At 35.4% G+C, this 16205-nt stretch overlaps 1 protein-coding gene across 1 annotated transcript; it reads right to left on the bottom strand.

Annotated features, from left to right (window-relative positions):
* Positions 1 to 613: 613 nt before the first annotated feature.
* Positions 614 to 15320, bottom strand: LOC109174374. The gene is made up of 3 exons (XM_019323612.1): positions 15102 to 15320; positions 14859 to 14977; positions 614 to 1090 (listed from the first exon to the last, which is right to left on the bottom strand). Exons 1-3 carry the CDS (start codon positions 15311 to 15313, stop codon positions 1050 to 1052), a joined length of 372 nt encoding a protein of 123 aa, XP_019179157.1. The 5' UTR covers positions 15314 to 15320; the 3' UTR covers positions 614 to 1049.
* Positions 15321 to 16205: the final 885 nt, after the last annotated feature.

Genomic DNA, 16205 nt, shown 5'->3' with positions numbered 1-16205 from the left:
AGGGTATAAAGTTTAATTGGGATGAGGAGTGTGAGAAGAACTTTCAAGAATTAAAGGAATTATTGGTTGGTGCACCTATCTTAGCCCTATTATCTGGGGAAGAAAGATTTGTTATTTATAGTGATGCTTCAAGAAGCGGATTAGGATATGTGTTGATGCAAAATGATAAGGTGGTAGCCTATGCCTCTTGACAATTGAAGTCTCATGAAGTTAACAACTCCACTCATGACTTAGAACTAGCAGCTATGGTTTTTGCTTTAAAAATTTGAAGGCACTACCTGTATGGAGAATCTTGTCAAATATTTTCAGACCATAAGAGTTTGGAGTGCCTCTTTACCCAAAAGGAAATGAACATGAGACAACTATGATGGTTGGAGCTAATAAAAGAATATAACCTCACTATTAATTATCATCCATGTAAAGCTAACATGGTAGCTGGTGCTTTAAGTCGTAAGTTTTCCACGGTTAATGTGATAGTGGTAACTACTCAAACCCAATTGTTGAAAGATTTTCAAGATTTAAAAGTTGAGGTTATTTTGCAAAATAAGCAAGGAAGGATATTAGAAACTATGATTACAAAATCGGTATTATTAGATCGCATTAAAGTTGCCTAAGTTGATTAAGATTCGTGGGAAAAATACAATTTGGGTTATTGTGGATCGACTCACTAAGCTTGCACATTTTTATACCCATTAAGAAGACCTAGCTAAGTTGTATGTGAAAGAAGTTGTAAGGTTTCATGGTGTACCTGTTAGTATAGTATCTGACTGAAACTCTTGATTTGTGTCAAAATTTTGGAGAAGCTTATAATGAGCCATGGGGACTGAATTAAAATTAAGCACTACATTTCATCCACAAACCGATGGGAAAACCGAGAGGACTATTCTGACCTTGGAGGATATGCTTCGAGCTTGTGGCTTGGATGTCAAGGGTAGTTGGAGTAAATACTTAACTTAAATTGAGTTTGCATATAACAATAGCTACCAATTGAGTATAGGAATGTCACCTTTTGAAGCTTTATTTGGAAAGAAATGTAGATCTCCTTTATATTACGATGAAGTTGGAGAAAGAAAGATCTTAGAGCCAAAACCTGTACAAATCACATTTGAGAAGATTCAATTAATTAGGAAAAGAATTAAAGCTTCCCAAGACAGACAAAAGAGTTGGGCTAACTTGAAAAGAAGAAAATTGAAATTCAAAGTTGGAGATTTTGTGTATTTAAAAGTTTCACCATCTCGAGGAGTAATGAGGTTTGGAGAAAAAGGAAAACTATGTGCACATTACAGTGGACCATTTGAGATTTTGAGTAGAGTTGGTAGTTTGGCTTATGAGCTAGCCATACCACCACAACTAGCTGGAGTACACAATGTATTCCATGTATCAATGCTACGAAGATACATTGCAGATCCGGGTCATGTTGTGGAGTATCAACCTTTGCAAGTTAGGATGACTTAACTTATGAAGAAATACATCTTCGCATCATTGACCAAAAGGAACAAGTATTGAGGTCCCGAGTAATCCCATTTGTTAAAGTGCAATGTTCACATCATAGTCCAAGAGAAGCAACATGGGAAAAGGAAGATGATATGAAGGATAGCTATCCTAAACTCTTCAAGTTTGATGGTATGTAAGTTTTGAGGACGAAACTTATTTTAAGGTGGGGTGATTGTAATACCCACTATCTTGGAAATAAAAAAATATACCTATGTTATTAAAATAGGTCAACAAGTCAAAGGTTATTAAAATTGATATTGGATGAATTTACTAAATTACCCCTCTTTACCCTTAAAGGAAGAAGATAATGGGAGCTAACTAGAGAGAGATAGGGGAAGGAAAAACCTTGGAGCTTTGATCTCCATCTTCTTCAAGCTTAGATCTCAAAGCTATTGGAGTATTCTAGGTAAGTTTGACCTCTATATTTCACTCTTTGAGTAGTTAAGGACATGTGAATAGCACGAGCACAAGTGGTGGGGTCTCGAAGGTGACTTTTGAAACTTGGAGACTTAGTCCTAGTTTTGGAGCTTATCATGGACTTTTGTTTATTTAGACTTTCCCTTTGACCCTTTGTATTTTTGGTAGACCATTGTGCTTGGTTTTGGTGCTTGTGATGCATTTTGGACATACTACTCTTAATTATAAATATCTAATAGTGGATTTGATGAGTTTTTGGGAAGAACAAGTCGATTATATTTTATAATTTTGGGTTGTGGAATTATTGTATATTCAAGAGTTATTATGAAGATTCTGAGAGGTATGTATGGTTAGGCTTCGTATTGTTACAGGTCTTCACGTAACGATACGGTCGTGTCATGTCCTAAAAGTGGGGCGTGACACTAAGGCATGATCGAAATGAGCTAAGTATTATATTTATTTTTTTAAGCTCAATTTGTTTAATTTAATTTTGGTTACCGTGTTTATCTTATTTTTGGTCACGTACCTATATGTGCTAATTGCATAATGTCTGTTAATTGTATTTTGAATGTTATGTAATTTCGTGTTAATTAAAATGCAATTTTTTTATAAAACAAAAAACGTGTCTTATAATCCTTAAAGCTTAAAGCTATCTTTTGCATGATTTTAACCAAATCTGTATGTGTCTTATGTGAAGATTTTGTAAAATTTTTACCCTACTTACTAGAGCAGCCAACTGTAAGCATAGAGTTTTATCTGGGACATGAAAATTTACTTTGAAAAAGTTGCTCTTGTTTGCATAACACATGTATCATGTGTCAGAGGATAAAATTTAATGTGCATCTACCTCTTTGAAAATTGGTTGAATTAATTCTTTATTATTATTTCTTGTTGTAGAAAATATTTTTGCATGTATCTTTTGTGCATGAATCTGATTCATCTGAGATATCATTGAGCTAAAAACCACTCCATACCCTTTAATTTGATCAAATTGCCCTCAATTTTTAAAACTCACTAAGCCTTTCATTAAGGGCATTTTCATCCCTCTAGCCCTAAAAGCCTTAAAAGACTCTTCCTCTTCCAAACAAACCCAAATTCAAAAACTCTCTCCTCTCTCTTTTACGAGACTCCATAGCCAAACCTCTCATATTCTCTCATCCTCACTTCATCTTTGATACCCACTCCAAATTAACTCCAAAAATGGCTTCCTCAAGTAGGAAAGCATCTAACAACACAGAACCCACTACTTCAATCGATAAAATCAACATCGGGCACCTCCTAGACCCAGCTGATTTCAAGAAGATTGCAACAAATCTGGAACTTGCTCAAAATATTTTTGATGGATTGGAGAAATGCGGGCATCAAAAGGTTTGCATGTTTCAATATATGGGTATTTTTATGATTAAGCTTTCGATTTCTTCAATCATGCAAAAATGAAAAATAATATGATTAAATCTCATGTGAATGGAGTGAGAGTGTCTATTGATCAAAATGATGTTAGGAATTTATTTGATTTCTCTAAGGATGATTTAACTCTCGATAACTACTACTTTGATCAACTTGAGTTTTGGCATGAGGTCCGAATAAGTGACAGTTTACAAGTGCCTAAATATTTTGGGAAGAAAGGTTTGTTGTCTAAGCGGGAATATAGTAAGCTTGGTGAAATTATTGCAAAATGTATTCTGTGCAAATTAGGAGGATATGATAAGTTTACCTTACAAATTGCTAGTATGTTAGATTGGAGCAAAGTGATTTTTGACCGTTTAATTACCATGGTGAAGGAAATGAAAAGCCAAGCTTTGGTCTAATGATTGGTGAAATTTTGAGGAAGAAAGGCATCAAGATGAATGATAGAAAACCAATTCTCTCTAGCAAGTATTTGTTTCGAATTAATGATAAAAGAGAAAGGGTAGAAGAAGATGTTAATGAAGAAGATGACGATATTCCCATAAGCCGTGTCTTTAGGAAGAAAAGAACCCCAAGAGTGGAGATTATAGATTAAGATGTGATTGTTGAAGATGAGAAAGTGGTTGTTGATGAGCAGAATGTGACCTTGGACAATTCCAACACATTCCAGGCTGAAAACAATGAAGAAACTACAGGGGATGACCAAAGGGGTGAAGGGGATGGCTTTATGACAGATTTGAGTACTGATTTTGTGGTAAATGATGAACCAGTTTTACCTACTGTTCAAGTGGTTGATCCAGAAGCTGAGGAAGAAGGGCACCACCAAAGAGAAAATGTTGAGTTGGATGACCAACCAAAGGAGAATGAAGTCCAAAATGAAGTTGATGAAAACTTTAATGTTGAGTTCTTGGCATAAAATTCGAATGATGTTGAGGAAACCCACAAAGGCAATGAAGAAAAAGATTCCAATGTTGAAGTTGTCAAAGCATTAACGAAACTCAAGGAGGCTATCCAAGCTACTGACAAGTCCATTAAAAATGATTACCAAACACTCTGTGATCATTTTTTTCGGACTGGCCGAGCGTGTTGAAGGCTCTAACACAACAATTCATGAATTTTTGAACACTTTTGTTGACAGGTTGACCGTAGCTCTTGAAGAAGAAAGAAAAGCTCAAGCAAATCTTGAAGAATCACACCATGACGAGAATTTGGTGCACAAAATATAGCATGAGAAGTTGATTTTTAGAATGTGCATGGAGGTGGAGAAGCTACGAAAATCAAATGAAAGAATTGACACATATGAAGGAGAAATTCGAATGATAAAAAAGGAGCTATCTATAATCAAAGATTTTCTCCAATGGATGGCTAGTACTACTTTCCGTACCGATTCGGTAGTCAAGGAGATAGTTACTCTATCACCAGAAAGGTACAGACATGGTCAAATCTATTTTTGATTACACCAAAAAGGGGGGAAAAGGGACAACCCTCTCATTTTGGTGGACTTGGAAATTTTGGTGGACATGGTGGCCAAGGATCAAGCAGTTCGAGCATTGCATACCTTTAGGGGGAAGGAGGTTCACCAAGTGAAGATATAATTGCATCATTTGTAGCTCTCATACCAGACGTGTCCGATTTGAAGGAAGGTAGGAAGGATCATCTTCAAATGTGCTAAGTGGTACACACGAAATATTTTTCCCACAAGCAAAAAAGACATACGTGGTGCATTCTCATGCTATCTCAAAGGCCAAGTTAAGCAGATTTATTATCATGCAAATTGCAAAGGTAATTTTGTTAAGCAAAGAGTTAGAGTTAATAGCATGATTGGACCATGAAGATGTTTAGTACATCAATATATTTTGCTAAGTATGTAAATATGACTTGTTAACTTTGATGCAGTACTAAAATTAATCTATCTAGTCATATCATATTTATCCTTATTCTTTTTAATTTTTAGACAAATGATTAGCTTTGTAAATGCAATTTCAGGAAGAGAATAAAGTTGATAAAAATTAAAATTAATCCTCAAAAATTGCAACATTCTTTACGTGTCTAAAAGTAAAAAGTCTTTAGGTTCAAATTTTGTTAAACTCGACAAATTTACTAGTCAAAATAAAATAAAAAGAAAGAAAAGTAAAAGATTATTGTTTTTGACTGGACTAAGCCAAAATGATCAGGTATAGGTTTTGGCATCATCAAAAAGGGGAAATTTGTAATGAATAAGGTGCAATAGTTTTGATGAGCCAAAATTGTATTTTTAGAAATTCCCTATTTTATTTTGAGTCTAGTTGTCTATTTGTCTAAGTCCCAAGTCGAGCGACAAATTCTACGAATTTCTTAGCAAAATATACTTATCCAGAATATTACTATTTGAGAAGTATTTACCATGGAAAACACTAAAGGATTAAGTGGTGAAGTGGATATATAACAAGGTTGCCAAAGTTAGAGGTCACAGGTTTGAGACTCAATCTTTACATTTTTGAGATGGAGATAAAAAAGCATACTCGAATTTATTTATTAATTTATCCAAAATGCGCTACTAAAGTCATTCTTGGAATAAAGATTATATCCAGAGATATTAACCAATGTGTTAATATAGCATAGTGGTAAAAGCTTAGGAGACATACTTTGTTGGGCTTGTGTTCAAATCTTATTAGAAGCATATTTTCGAAAAGATGACACTAACATCCAGAGATATTAATCAATGTGTTAATATAGCATAGTGGTAAAAGCTTAGGAGACATACTTTGTTGGGTTTGTGTTCAAATCTTATTAAAAGCATATTTTTGAAAAGATGACACTGGTTAGTGCATGCTGTAATGTGGACACATGTCTTGCTAAGTTGACTACAAGTTTGGAAGCTTGTGGACATGATAAGAAAGATGTGTGAATTCTTCCACACATCTTCTTTCTCATTTAAATCTCTTGCTATGTATCTCAAATTATTTCAGCAGAAGAAATGTTCGAAAATATATTTTTCACTCAGGCAAGAATCAGCAAATCTTTTAGAAGATTTCATCATTTTGAATCCGTCAAGATAAGAAAATTATATTTTGGTGAAAATTCAGCCGATGAGCCGACATATACGACTTTTGAAGTTTTGTCATGTGAGAATTTTCAAACTCAATGTAAAAAGCTCATCTCTTGCATTAAATCACCGCAATGCAAGTTAGCAATAATGTGTAGCTGATCAAGATGAACGTCCAAGATCAAAGAAAGTGGAGTAAGGGAACTACACCATCTCCGAACCACTACAAATCTCCCTCTCTACTTTACTTACTGCTCACGTTATTATCTGCATGCTTTTATTAACTGCGAACTAACCCCGTTATTATTGATAGCCTATCTTTATCTGTCTGGGTTTGATAGTTTCCACGTTTGCATGCGAACCAAATTTTGCGTACATCATCTTTGAACCTTATCAAGTCATTCTAATGTGTTACATGTTTAGAATCTCTCTTTGAGCACCGCACAATCAAGCATAACACTTTATCGTTATTTATTTCGCTGTGCACTCTAAGTTATTTAACTTGTTTATACTTGTTACTTGTAGTTGAATTTACCAAAGTTTTGTGTGTGCAAGAAAGTTTGAAAAGTTAGAGAAGTCTATTCACCCCTCCCCCGCCCTCTCTAAACTACTCGCCTGGTATCAAACTTTCAAACTTCCGTCACCCGAAACTATGTGATCGATCGGGCAAGTGACAGTACCTATTCAACACAAAGATTTTGAGAATGACTTCAAGAAATTAAGAGCTTACATCAATGCCAAGTTTAATGGGAGGTAAAATGTTTTGACACATTTTCACTTTTGGTGTATATATTTTTAGCTAGCACATTATATTTTTGGTACACTTAACATATGCTAGCTTATGGATTGATCATGCATGCTTAATTAGTATCATGTCTACTTAGTATTGTCTTAGCATATCTAATTATTGGTTGTCTCAAGATTTTAATTGAACTTAGCATTATATGTATCACGTATAATTGAGAAGATAAAATTAAGGGGGGGAGAAAATTAAAGATAAAATGAAAGGTGTGAACCGCACGCTTAGTCTCAAATATACGGTTATGTTCGTCCAATTTTAAAATCTCTAAGTCATATATCTTGTTAAATCCATCAAATGGCTAGTCGTAATAAAATAGGATTAAAAGATTATTTTTCAAAAATTGACATAGCCAAATGACTTGGGTATAAGTTTCGACATCATCAAAAAAGGAAAAATTGTTAGGAATAAAGTATAATGTTTTGATGAGCGAAATGTAATTTTGAAAATTTAGAATTTCTAAATTTTATTTTATTAAAAAAACATTTGCCTCATCAAAACATTACACTTTATTCCTAAAGTGCAGGATCATCCAAAAGAACAATTGGAGATTGGTTTGAATGTTCCAAAGGATCCTCCATTCCACAGAAAATTTGGACCAAAGAAAATGTATCAGGATTTTTAAAGAAATGGCTATTATAGAATAAGGAAGAAGATGCAAAGAGAAAAAAAATCGAGATGTGGTTCAAACTGAGAGATCACACAGGAAACCTGGGCGTAAACCTAGGCTACGAAAGAAGTTTTGATGAATGCGTTGATTGGTGGGAAGTAGGAGTTCTTCCTAGAACGTAACCAATATAAAAAAAGCCTTTTGGATATTATATGGCTGGACAAGTAACCAAGAGCTTGGCATGTGAAAAGTCAAAGATGATGTTTACAAGATGAGGAAACACATCAAAGACATCTTGAAGAAAGATGTGGGAGTACTAAAACCAAGAAGGTAATCTGATCATGAATTTCAAAAAACTCATCTGATTATTGTAATATGCTCGAATTCCTCTGTATTTTAAATCTCTCAAAATATCTATAATAATTTCCTTATGGTCTAAGTTTAATTTTGCTATAAAATTTCTTTGCCAGATTTAGATTGTGAATTAAAAAGACAAAAGTGTTAAATGCATAACAAAATTTAGAATTGATCAAAGTTTATATTAAAATTCGTATAGGACTTGTCTAAAATTAATTCACATGCCAAATTAATTTCCTTGAATATTTTGTCAAACTGATCATGGCTTTGTCAAATAAAATTGAACAAAATTTTAATTTATTGTTAGACTTAAAGCCAATGACTGAGTATAAGTTTTGACATTATCAAAATGGAAAAAATTGTTAGGAATAAATTGTAATAACTTTTGATATGTCAAATTGTAATTCGTAGAACCTCCAATTTTATTTGTTTAAATCTAATTATGTCATAGACCATGAAAGAGAAATTATTAAATATATTAAAAAGAGAAAAGTAAAGGAAGATGTATGCATATAAAAATAAAAGAAGATGTATACATACGATATGTATTCTCGAAGTCTCATCCACTCGCCAATTCGAAGAAAAAGAAGACGTGAAATTGAAGATTGCATGAAGCTATCTTGAAGATAAAGCATTTGTGAAAAGGAAGGAGTACATCAAGAAGAATGACATATTAACCAAAAGGCCGTATGGATGGAGTGGTTAGAAACCTGATATATTAGCTCTAAGGTCTCTGGGAATCGCTGAAGTTTGCCTTGGATAGTGGGATAAAATTGCAATGAGAAAAAGTTTACTTGGATTGAAGTATGAGAAAAAATTGCAATGGGCGAAGATTTCAAGTATTTGGTCGACGATTTCAAGTCTTTGGGGTGAGAGGTCAAGATGCTTGGGATGAAATTTGCTTGAAGAATTAATTCGCATGTCTCAATTGGGAATCAATTAGAGATGAAGTTCAGATTAAATCAAAGATCCCATTGGCTAAGTCTGTAGTCGTAAATTGAGAAAAAGTATGAGCTCAAGTTATAAAACAAAAGTGTCTAAAATAGAAAGGGAGTAGATTGGAGCACATATTTGAAGATTAAATTTTCAAAAGGCGTGATCTACATCAAATAAATTTTTTGGAGCCTATTTGCGTGGTCTTGGAGCTCAATAAGATTGTTGAATATTTTCTAACATAGCACTAAAAGATAAGATAAGAGAAAAGGATCTCTAAAAAGGCTACAAGACTAGTTGACAGATTTTAAATTTGAGATTTTCTTTTTTCAACGGACAAATTCTCAAAACTGCTATTTAAGGATGAATATTTGAAGACTGAAGCAAGGGGTTGGAGAGCATACAAATCCAATCAAACAAACTGCTAGAGAAAGCTTACAGAGAAAAATACTCAAGTGATACAGAGCTTACAAAGAAATATCTAAAAGTGCTAAAATTTTCATCATAGAGAGACTTGCTGCATATTGAAGAATCCGTCAACAAAGTCTCAAAGTTTCAAGCAAGAGAAACTTGTTTTGTTACAAACAAGTGGTTTCCCTACGGGAGAATAGGAAGAAGATTGTCACACGGAGTTGTGAGATCTTAGTTGTAATTCTACCGAAGCGTAGAAAGGGAAAAGTAACACGGAGTTGTGAAATCCTGTTTAGGCATTCTATAGGAGTGTAGAAGGGAGGATAGTAGCACGGAATTGTGAAATCTTGTTACAGTGTTAAAGGCACTGGTTGAGCTTGATTAGTGTAGGCTTGGTGATCAAAGCACTAGATCACGGAATTCATTGTATCTTGGAACTAAGAGGTGGTGGATATAGTGAATTGTCCCTAGAAATAGGAAAAAATTGAGTAGGAGGATTAAATCACCTCCGAACCACTATAAATTTTTGTGCTCTTTTACTGCTTTATTTATTTACTCTTACTTACTTGTTTCTCACGTGATATCTACTTGACACAATCACAACATGCTATTTAATTTTTCATTGTGTATAGGACTCTAACAATTAGTTAAGAGTTTTTGTTTCTTTATTGCCTAAGCTAATCTTGCAATATAATTGGCGAAATTGATATAAAATCCTATTCAGCCCCTCTAGACTTCTACCTTACCTCTTTGGGACCAACAATTGCCTTAGCTAGACTCTTTGCAAAGGACTACTCTCAAGAAGAAGGAAAAGATTTTGATATAACTTTTGCACCCGTGGCAAGAGTTGAAGCGATAAGAATTTTCCTAGCCTACGTTGGACACACAGACTTCACTGTTTACCAAATAGACGTCAAGAGCGCATTCTTGAATGAATTTCTTGAAGAAAAATTCTATGTTGAACAACCCCCAAGTTTCGAGGTAAAAGGCGAATGTTATAAAGTCTACAAACTTAAAAAAACATTGTATGGATTGAAACAAGCACATAGAGCTTGGTATGATACCTTGTCAATATTCTTGATAACCCGTGGATTCACCGAAGGCCTAGTTGATAAAACCTTTTTTCAAATTCAAAATGGTGAACATATTTTATTAGTGCATATTTATGTTGATGAAATTATATTTGGCAGAACAGGTTTGAGATGAGTATGATGGGTGAATTAAATTACTTCTTGGGCTTGCAAGTCAAACAAATGAACGAAGAAATTTTCTTTGGCCTTGATGGAAAATCGTCAATCAAAATTCCAATGAGCACATCATTAAGGCTATACAAGGATGAAGATGGAAATAATGTCAATTAAACAAAATATAGAGGAATGATTGGTTCACTTCTATATCTAACTGCAAGCTGACAAAACATATCTTATGATGTGGGAATGTGTGCAAAATTTCAAGCAAATCTAAAAAAAAAGCCACCGCATCGCCATTAAGACGATTATAAGATACCTGAAGGGCACAATCAATATAGGACTATGGTATTTTAAGGTACTGATTTTACTCTAACGGATTTTTCAAATGCAAATTTTACAGTTTACAAAATAGATAGAAAAAGCACTTCCGAGACATGCCAATTCTAGAGAGGTTAGAGAATATAACCTCATGCAAATAATTGCGACATATTACACATTCGTTCAAAATAATGGACAAAATGGTAAGTATGCAAAAATCATCAAGAGATAAAGCCAGACAAGATTATGATCCAACATGTTCTAAAATCCCCGAGAAACTGACCAATTCTACTACTACTTTAATTAATAATGCTTAAGTAGTAAAATTTGTTAAGAGTCAAGAAAGCAGTGTGAGACAAGGATTTGGAAATAAAATTAATACTGAAAAATCACTTGCAAGGCCGAAATATCACAATATTATCATAGCTAAAAAGCAAGATTTTAAAAAGTAAAAATTTGTTTCTCAAAGGAGAACCAATGAGTCTAGTGCAAAAAGACCTCATTAGGACTATAAGGAGAATTTCAAGAATTGGGGCTGGGAGATTATACCCCACTAATGATAATTGGCTATTTGAAACCAAACTATGGACCAAGTCCAAATTTGCTACTTTTATATAATTAAGCAACTATCAACTTCCCAGGTGCAAATAATTTTAAAAAACCTGCATCAAAATATTTTTCACAATTTCATTATGATTATAAATTCTCAAATGGTTACAAATCACCTAATCTTAAATTAGTGGGATCTAGGTGAATTTGATTGCCTACAATCCCTAATAAAAAAGGACCCAAGCAAATTTAGGTACCTAAAAACAATTAACATTATTACAGGAAATTTGGTACTTTGATAGTGGATGTTCTCGACATATGACCGACAATAAAGCTAGTCTAATAGAGTTCAAAAATATCAAAGGACCAAAAGTTATTTTCGGTGAAAACGAGCGATGCGGTGAAACAAAACGAACCGGAACACTCATCAAGAAGGGACTAAAATTTGAAGATGTATCCTACATAGAAGAATTAAACTTAGCTTCAATCTGTTGAACACAAGTCAACTTTGTGACAAAAGATATCAAGTAGAATTTTTCAAAGACAAACGTCAAACTAAGGAGAATCTATCTCACAACCGCATGAAGAACAGACAAACGTCGAACTAAGGAGAATCTATCTCACAACCACATGAAGAACAACCTCCACCTATTGATTATGTTGAACTAGCCAAGAAGCTACGGGCCGAAAGAATTTTTGACAGAAAAGAGTTCAAAGAGCACTGCACAAACAAGAGTCTCGCTAAGGAAATCATACAATCCTTACAAGATTGTGGTCTTTTAAGGTTCTTTCATTGGGTATTTTGATGAAGATGTATCTGAATTTTATGCCAATGCCAATATTGATGGCCAGACCATTGTGTCCGAAGTTGGAGATTACCTCATTACTGTAGATGGTGAGACTTAAGCTGCATATTCGAGTTGCCCTTGTCATATTTGGACTTAGACAGATACGAGTACAGTTGCTCGGAGTTCTGGACCATAACTCGTTGTGAAACTGAACCCGAAATCTCTCAACTTTCTGGTAAAAAGTTCAATCTTAAATTGGAATATGAGATGCTCATTAATGTGCTATACAAGTGTATTCTATGAAAATTGAATAGCATGGAAGATTTCTCTCCGAAAAGAGTATGATATATGCATGCTATATTGTATAAAATCTGAGGTATTGGAGCAAACTGGTCTTTGATAGACTATGTCATTCTGTGAAGTCCGGGAAGTTAGAGAATGGAAGGTTTTCTCACATTAAACTAGTTGGGAAAATGTTGAGGGTGAAAGGTGTTGTTTTAAGAAAAAGTAAGGCAATAGGTAATAACCGTATACTGTACAAACTTGATCAAACGGAAAATATACCCAGAATTTCTAGTCAAACCCAGTCTATAGAGATAAGATCGAGTAGTTCAAATACATCTAAGAGGCATGGGAGGTCTCGGGTAATTCACGAAAGAGAAAATGAACCCCTTGCTAGGAGAAGACGGGTAGAAGATGAAGTGATAAGCCAACCCATGCAACTTCATGTTATTCCCCTACCTACCCAGCAACTCACTAATGTATCATATCATCCTTTGCCCAATAGAAGGTGATGCCTTTGGAGGATTGGGAAGTCAAAATCAAGGTATAAACATAGGTGGAACGAGTGTGCATTTGGAGAGAAGCTCTCAAGTAGACGAGGAAGAGGAGTGTGCATTTGGAGAGAAGCTCTCAAGTAGACGAGGAAGAGGAAGTGTCGAGTATGGAGATTTGTCACTTTGATGATTTGGATGGTACAATTGTTGAGGAGTACCAGAGGAAGAGGAGTGTGCATTTGGAGAGAAGCTCTCAAGTAGACGAGGAAGAGGAAGTGTCGAGTATGGAGATTTGTCACTTTGATGATTTGGATGGTACAATTGTTGAGGAGTACCAAAGAGTGTTAAGATGGGGAAATTGGAGACTCGACTCTTATCATGCTATGGTATCTCGGGTAGGACCCGAAATGGAACATGAGGAAGCCTTTGCTTTGGAATGGATTGAAAGTTATGTTTTTGCTCAAGCTACACGATTGTCATATATAAATGTCACTTTTCTAGCCAAGTTGAAACAGAAATTGACCGGGAAGGGCAAGGAGCTAGTTCCCGCCGCACAAAGAGATGTCCAACCTTTGAATAATGAGTATTTGGAAGAAGAGGACGAGGCCAACTTAGCCCGTGTACTTGAAATGTCAAGATTTGATACTCATATGGCTCTCGGGGATACATCAAGACATTCGGTGCACTTTGAAAATCAATTTGACTCACACTTAGTTGAAGATTGTTATGGTTTAGTTACCAATTTTGGTAGCTTAAACGTTCTTGATATATTTGAAGTCAATGTGCATCAATTCGACCAAGTTGATGTTGGGATGACCTATGTTGACTGTAATCAGTTTTGAGGAAATGAGAATGGATGGCCAAAATGAAATTCAAAATGTAGAAGCTCATGCTCAAGAATGAGTAAGGGAAGGGCATTGTGAGCAATTGGGAGAAGGCGTTTAGTGCACCTAGCAGTGGTGGTTTAATCGTTCCTCAAGGTAGTGGCAGTTTATCAGGTTGCAAATTCTATGGTGACATTGTCCGTGCATCAGGTGACCAAGAGGCTATGGAATGGTTTAAAAAGATGGGTTTTTACCTAAAAACCTCAAGAAATAGCAAGATTCAACCACCAAAGCTTGTTACATTAGAGAATTTACCCAAAAGGATTGAAGAAAGCCAAGAAATGTGATCAGAATCAATGGGTAACCGATTAGAATTTGAAGATCATGAAGGCACAACTTCAAGGATATATTGAGAATCATGGAACAGACTTGGATGATGGAAGAACTCTAGAAGAATGCATCATTTGGTTCGAAGATGGCGTACTACCCGGCGTGAATATCATAGAAGCATACAATTTCTATTTGGTTGGGCAGGTACGTGAAAGAGTTCAATGATACTAGGTTTGAAAATAACTTTGTTGCTCTTAGAAATCACATTAACCATGTTTTGGAAGAAAAGAGGAATAGAAGGATGAAATTCCACCATCATCAACCCTGCCATCCACCCACAATCACACCGCCGGAGAAAAATCAGTCGTAGGAAAAGGAGTCTAAGATCGTTGGTCACTGCCATCTAGGAAAAGTTTAAAACTGAAGAGCTTATTTTAAACGCTATTTTGGATAACGTTTCAAGATAAAATATTATTTTAAGTTCAGATTTTACCAAACAAAGCTTATAATTTAAAACAAGTTATAACCGAGCTGTACTCAAAAAAAAAGAAGTTAGAAGCTACCAAAGAGCCCATGATATATCCACAATTGTACTTAGAATTTCATAGATGAGACGTGCATTATTATTACCTTGTAATGTTGCCAAGCCCACGACTGCCCACAACAACAAGATCAATGCGCATTTCCTCAGCAGCTTGACAAATTTTGTCCTTGGGATCCCCTTCCAAAACCAAAGTTTCTGCTTTAACCTAAAAACAAAAAAACAAACATCTTATGACTAATTGACTATATACCTAATCGTTCTTTATTATAACATTTGAAACTTTGGCCTCTTTGAAAAGGGGAAGAAATTAATGCAGGTAGCATAAATACCATCTTTTGCATGCACATTTGCAACGCTTTAGAAAGGACTTCTTTGGCCATCTGCTGTTGTGTTCTTCTTCTTCTTCCTCATGGGAATGATGGGATTGGCCATTTTTGAAGACATTGTCTAGAGCCCAGTTGAGAGTGTAGAAGCTCTCCTCGCTATCGTCGATGGCTACCATCACCCGCCTGTTTTGCTCCGGAACTCTGCTCTCTTCCATCTCTGTATTCACGTGTAGATCGATGCAAATTAAAGTGAAAACATTATTAAGAATTAGGAAGTGATCGATGGAGTCAGATCAATATCTCATCACCGAAAATATTTTCCAATACAAATTTGCCAAATGGGGGCACCAATTGAAATCTCATATCTCATTCTTTTCCCCAGGCGAGCGAGCTGGCAGATGATTAGCGTCAAGAAGGACAAGTGGCGGCCATGCATGCACAAACTTCACCAAATCATACTCTCATTAATTATTAAAGCTTATTTTGACGTTTTCATGCCTAAACTTTCTGTTTTTTATATGTTAGCTAACATATAGTGCACTGCTTCGCATTTTCCACCTAAATTTGCTTCCTTTTTTTGAAACAAACAAGAACTTCATTACTGATTGAAAAAACGCGCGATACAAGCTGGTGGGACACTCGTCCACACCCTGAGGCAGCTAAGGAATCGGTTGCCCGAGCAACCTCATGAGCCACAGAATTCGCTGATCTCCTAACATGGGAAACACTAACATTCCCTATGTCTCTTGCAATCGACAAACATTGCTTAACGACTAAACCAACATACGATAAATCAAAAGAACAGGAATTAAAAGCATTACAAAAATTCAAACAATCGGATTCAACAATTATACTACTATATTGCTGCTCTTTAAGCCAAGTCAAAGCTTCCTTAATGCCAAGAGCTTCAGCCATGTAGGAATCCACCACACCCTCAATACGATCGCTTTTTGCCGCCATAAAAGCGCCGGAGTGATCACGCACCACAACGCCAACACTAGCCCCCTCGTTAGAAAATGCCGCATCAACGTTGCATTTCACTGTGTGTCGCGGAGGTGGGTACCATGTAGCAGCCTGGCGTGTCGGACGTTCTGGGACAGCATAGGC

Source organism: Ipomoea nil, unplaced genomic scaffold (genome assembly GCF_001879475.1).
Source record: "Ipomoea nil cultivar Tokyo-kokei standard unplaced genomic scaffold, Asagao_1.1 scaffold0642, whole genome shotgun sequence".
Lineage (NCBI taxonomy): Eukaryota > Viridiplantae > Streptophyta > Magnoliopsida > Solanales > Convolvulaceae > Ipomoea > Ipomoea nil.
The sequence above is the reverse complement of the archived record's forward strand: the minus strand, read 5'-3'. Positions and strand labels throughout refer to the sequence as shown.

Coding starts and splice junctions, on each gene's coding strand:
- LOC109174374 (XM_019323612.1), bottom strand. CDS start 15,313: ATGGAAGAGAGCAGAGTTCCGGAGCAAAACAGGCGGGTGATGGTAGCC. Junction 14,978..15,101: donor AAATGTGCATGCAAAAGATG/GTATTTATGCTA, acceptor TTTTGTTTTTAG/GTTAAAGCAGAAACTTTGGT. Junction 1,091..14,858: donor GGGCTTGGCAACATTACAAG/GTAATAATAATG, acceptor TGATTTGTACAG/GTTTTGGCTCTAAGATCTTT.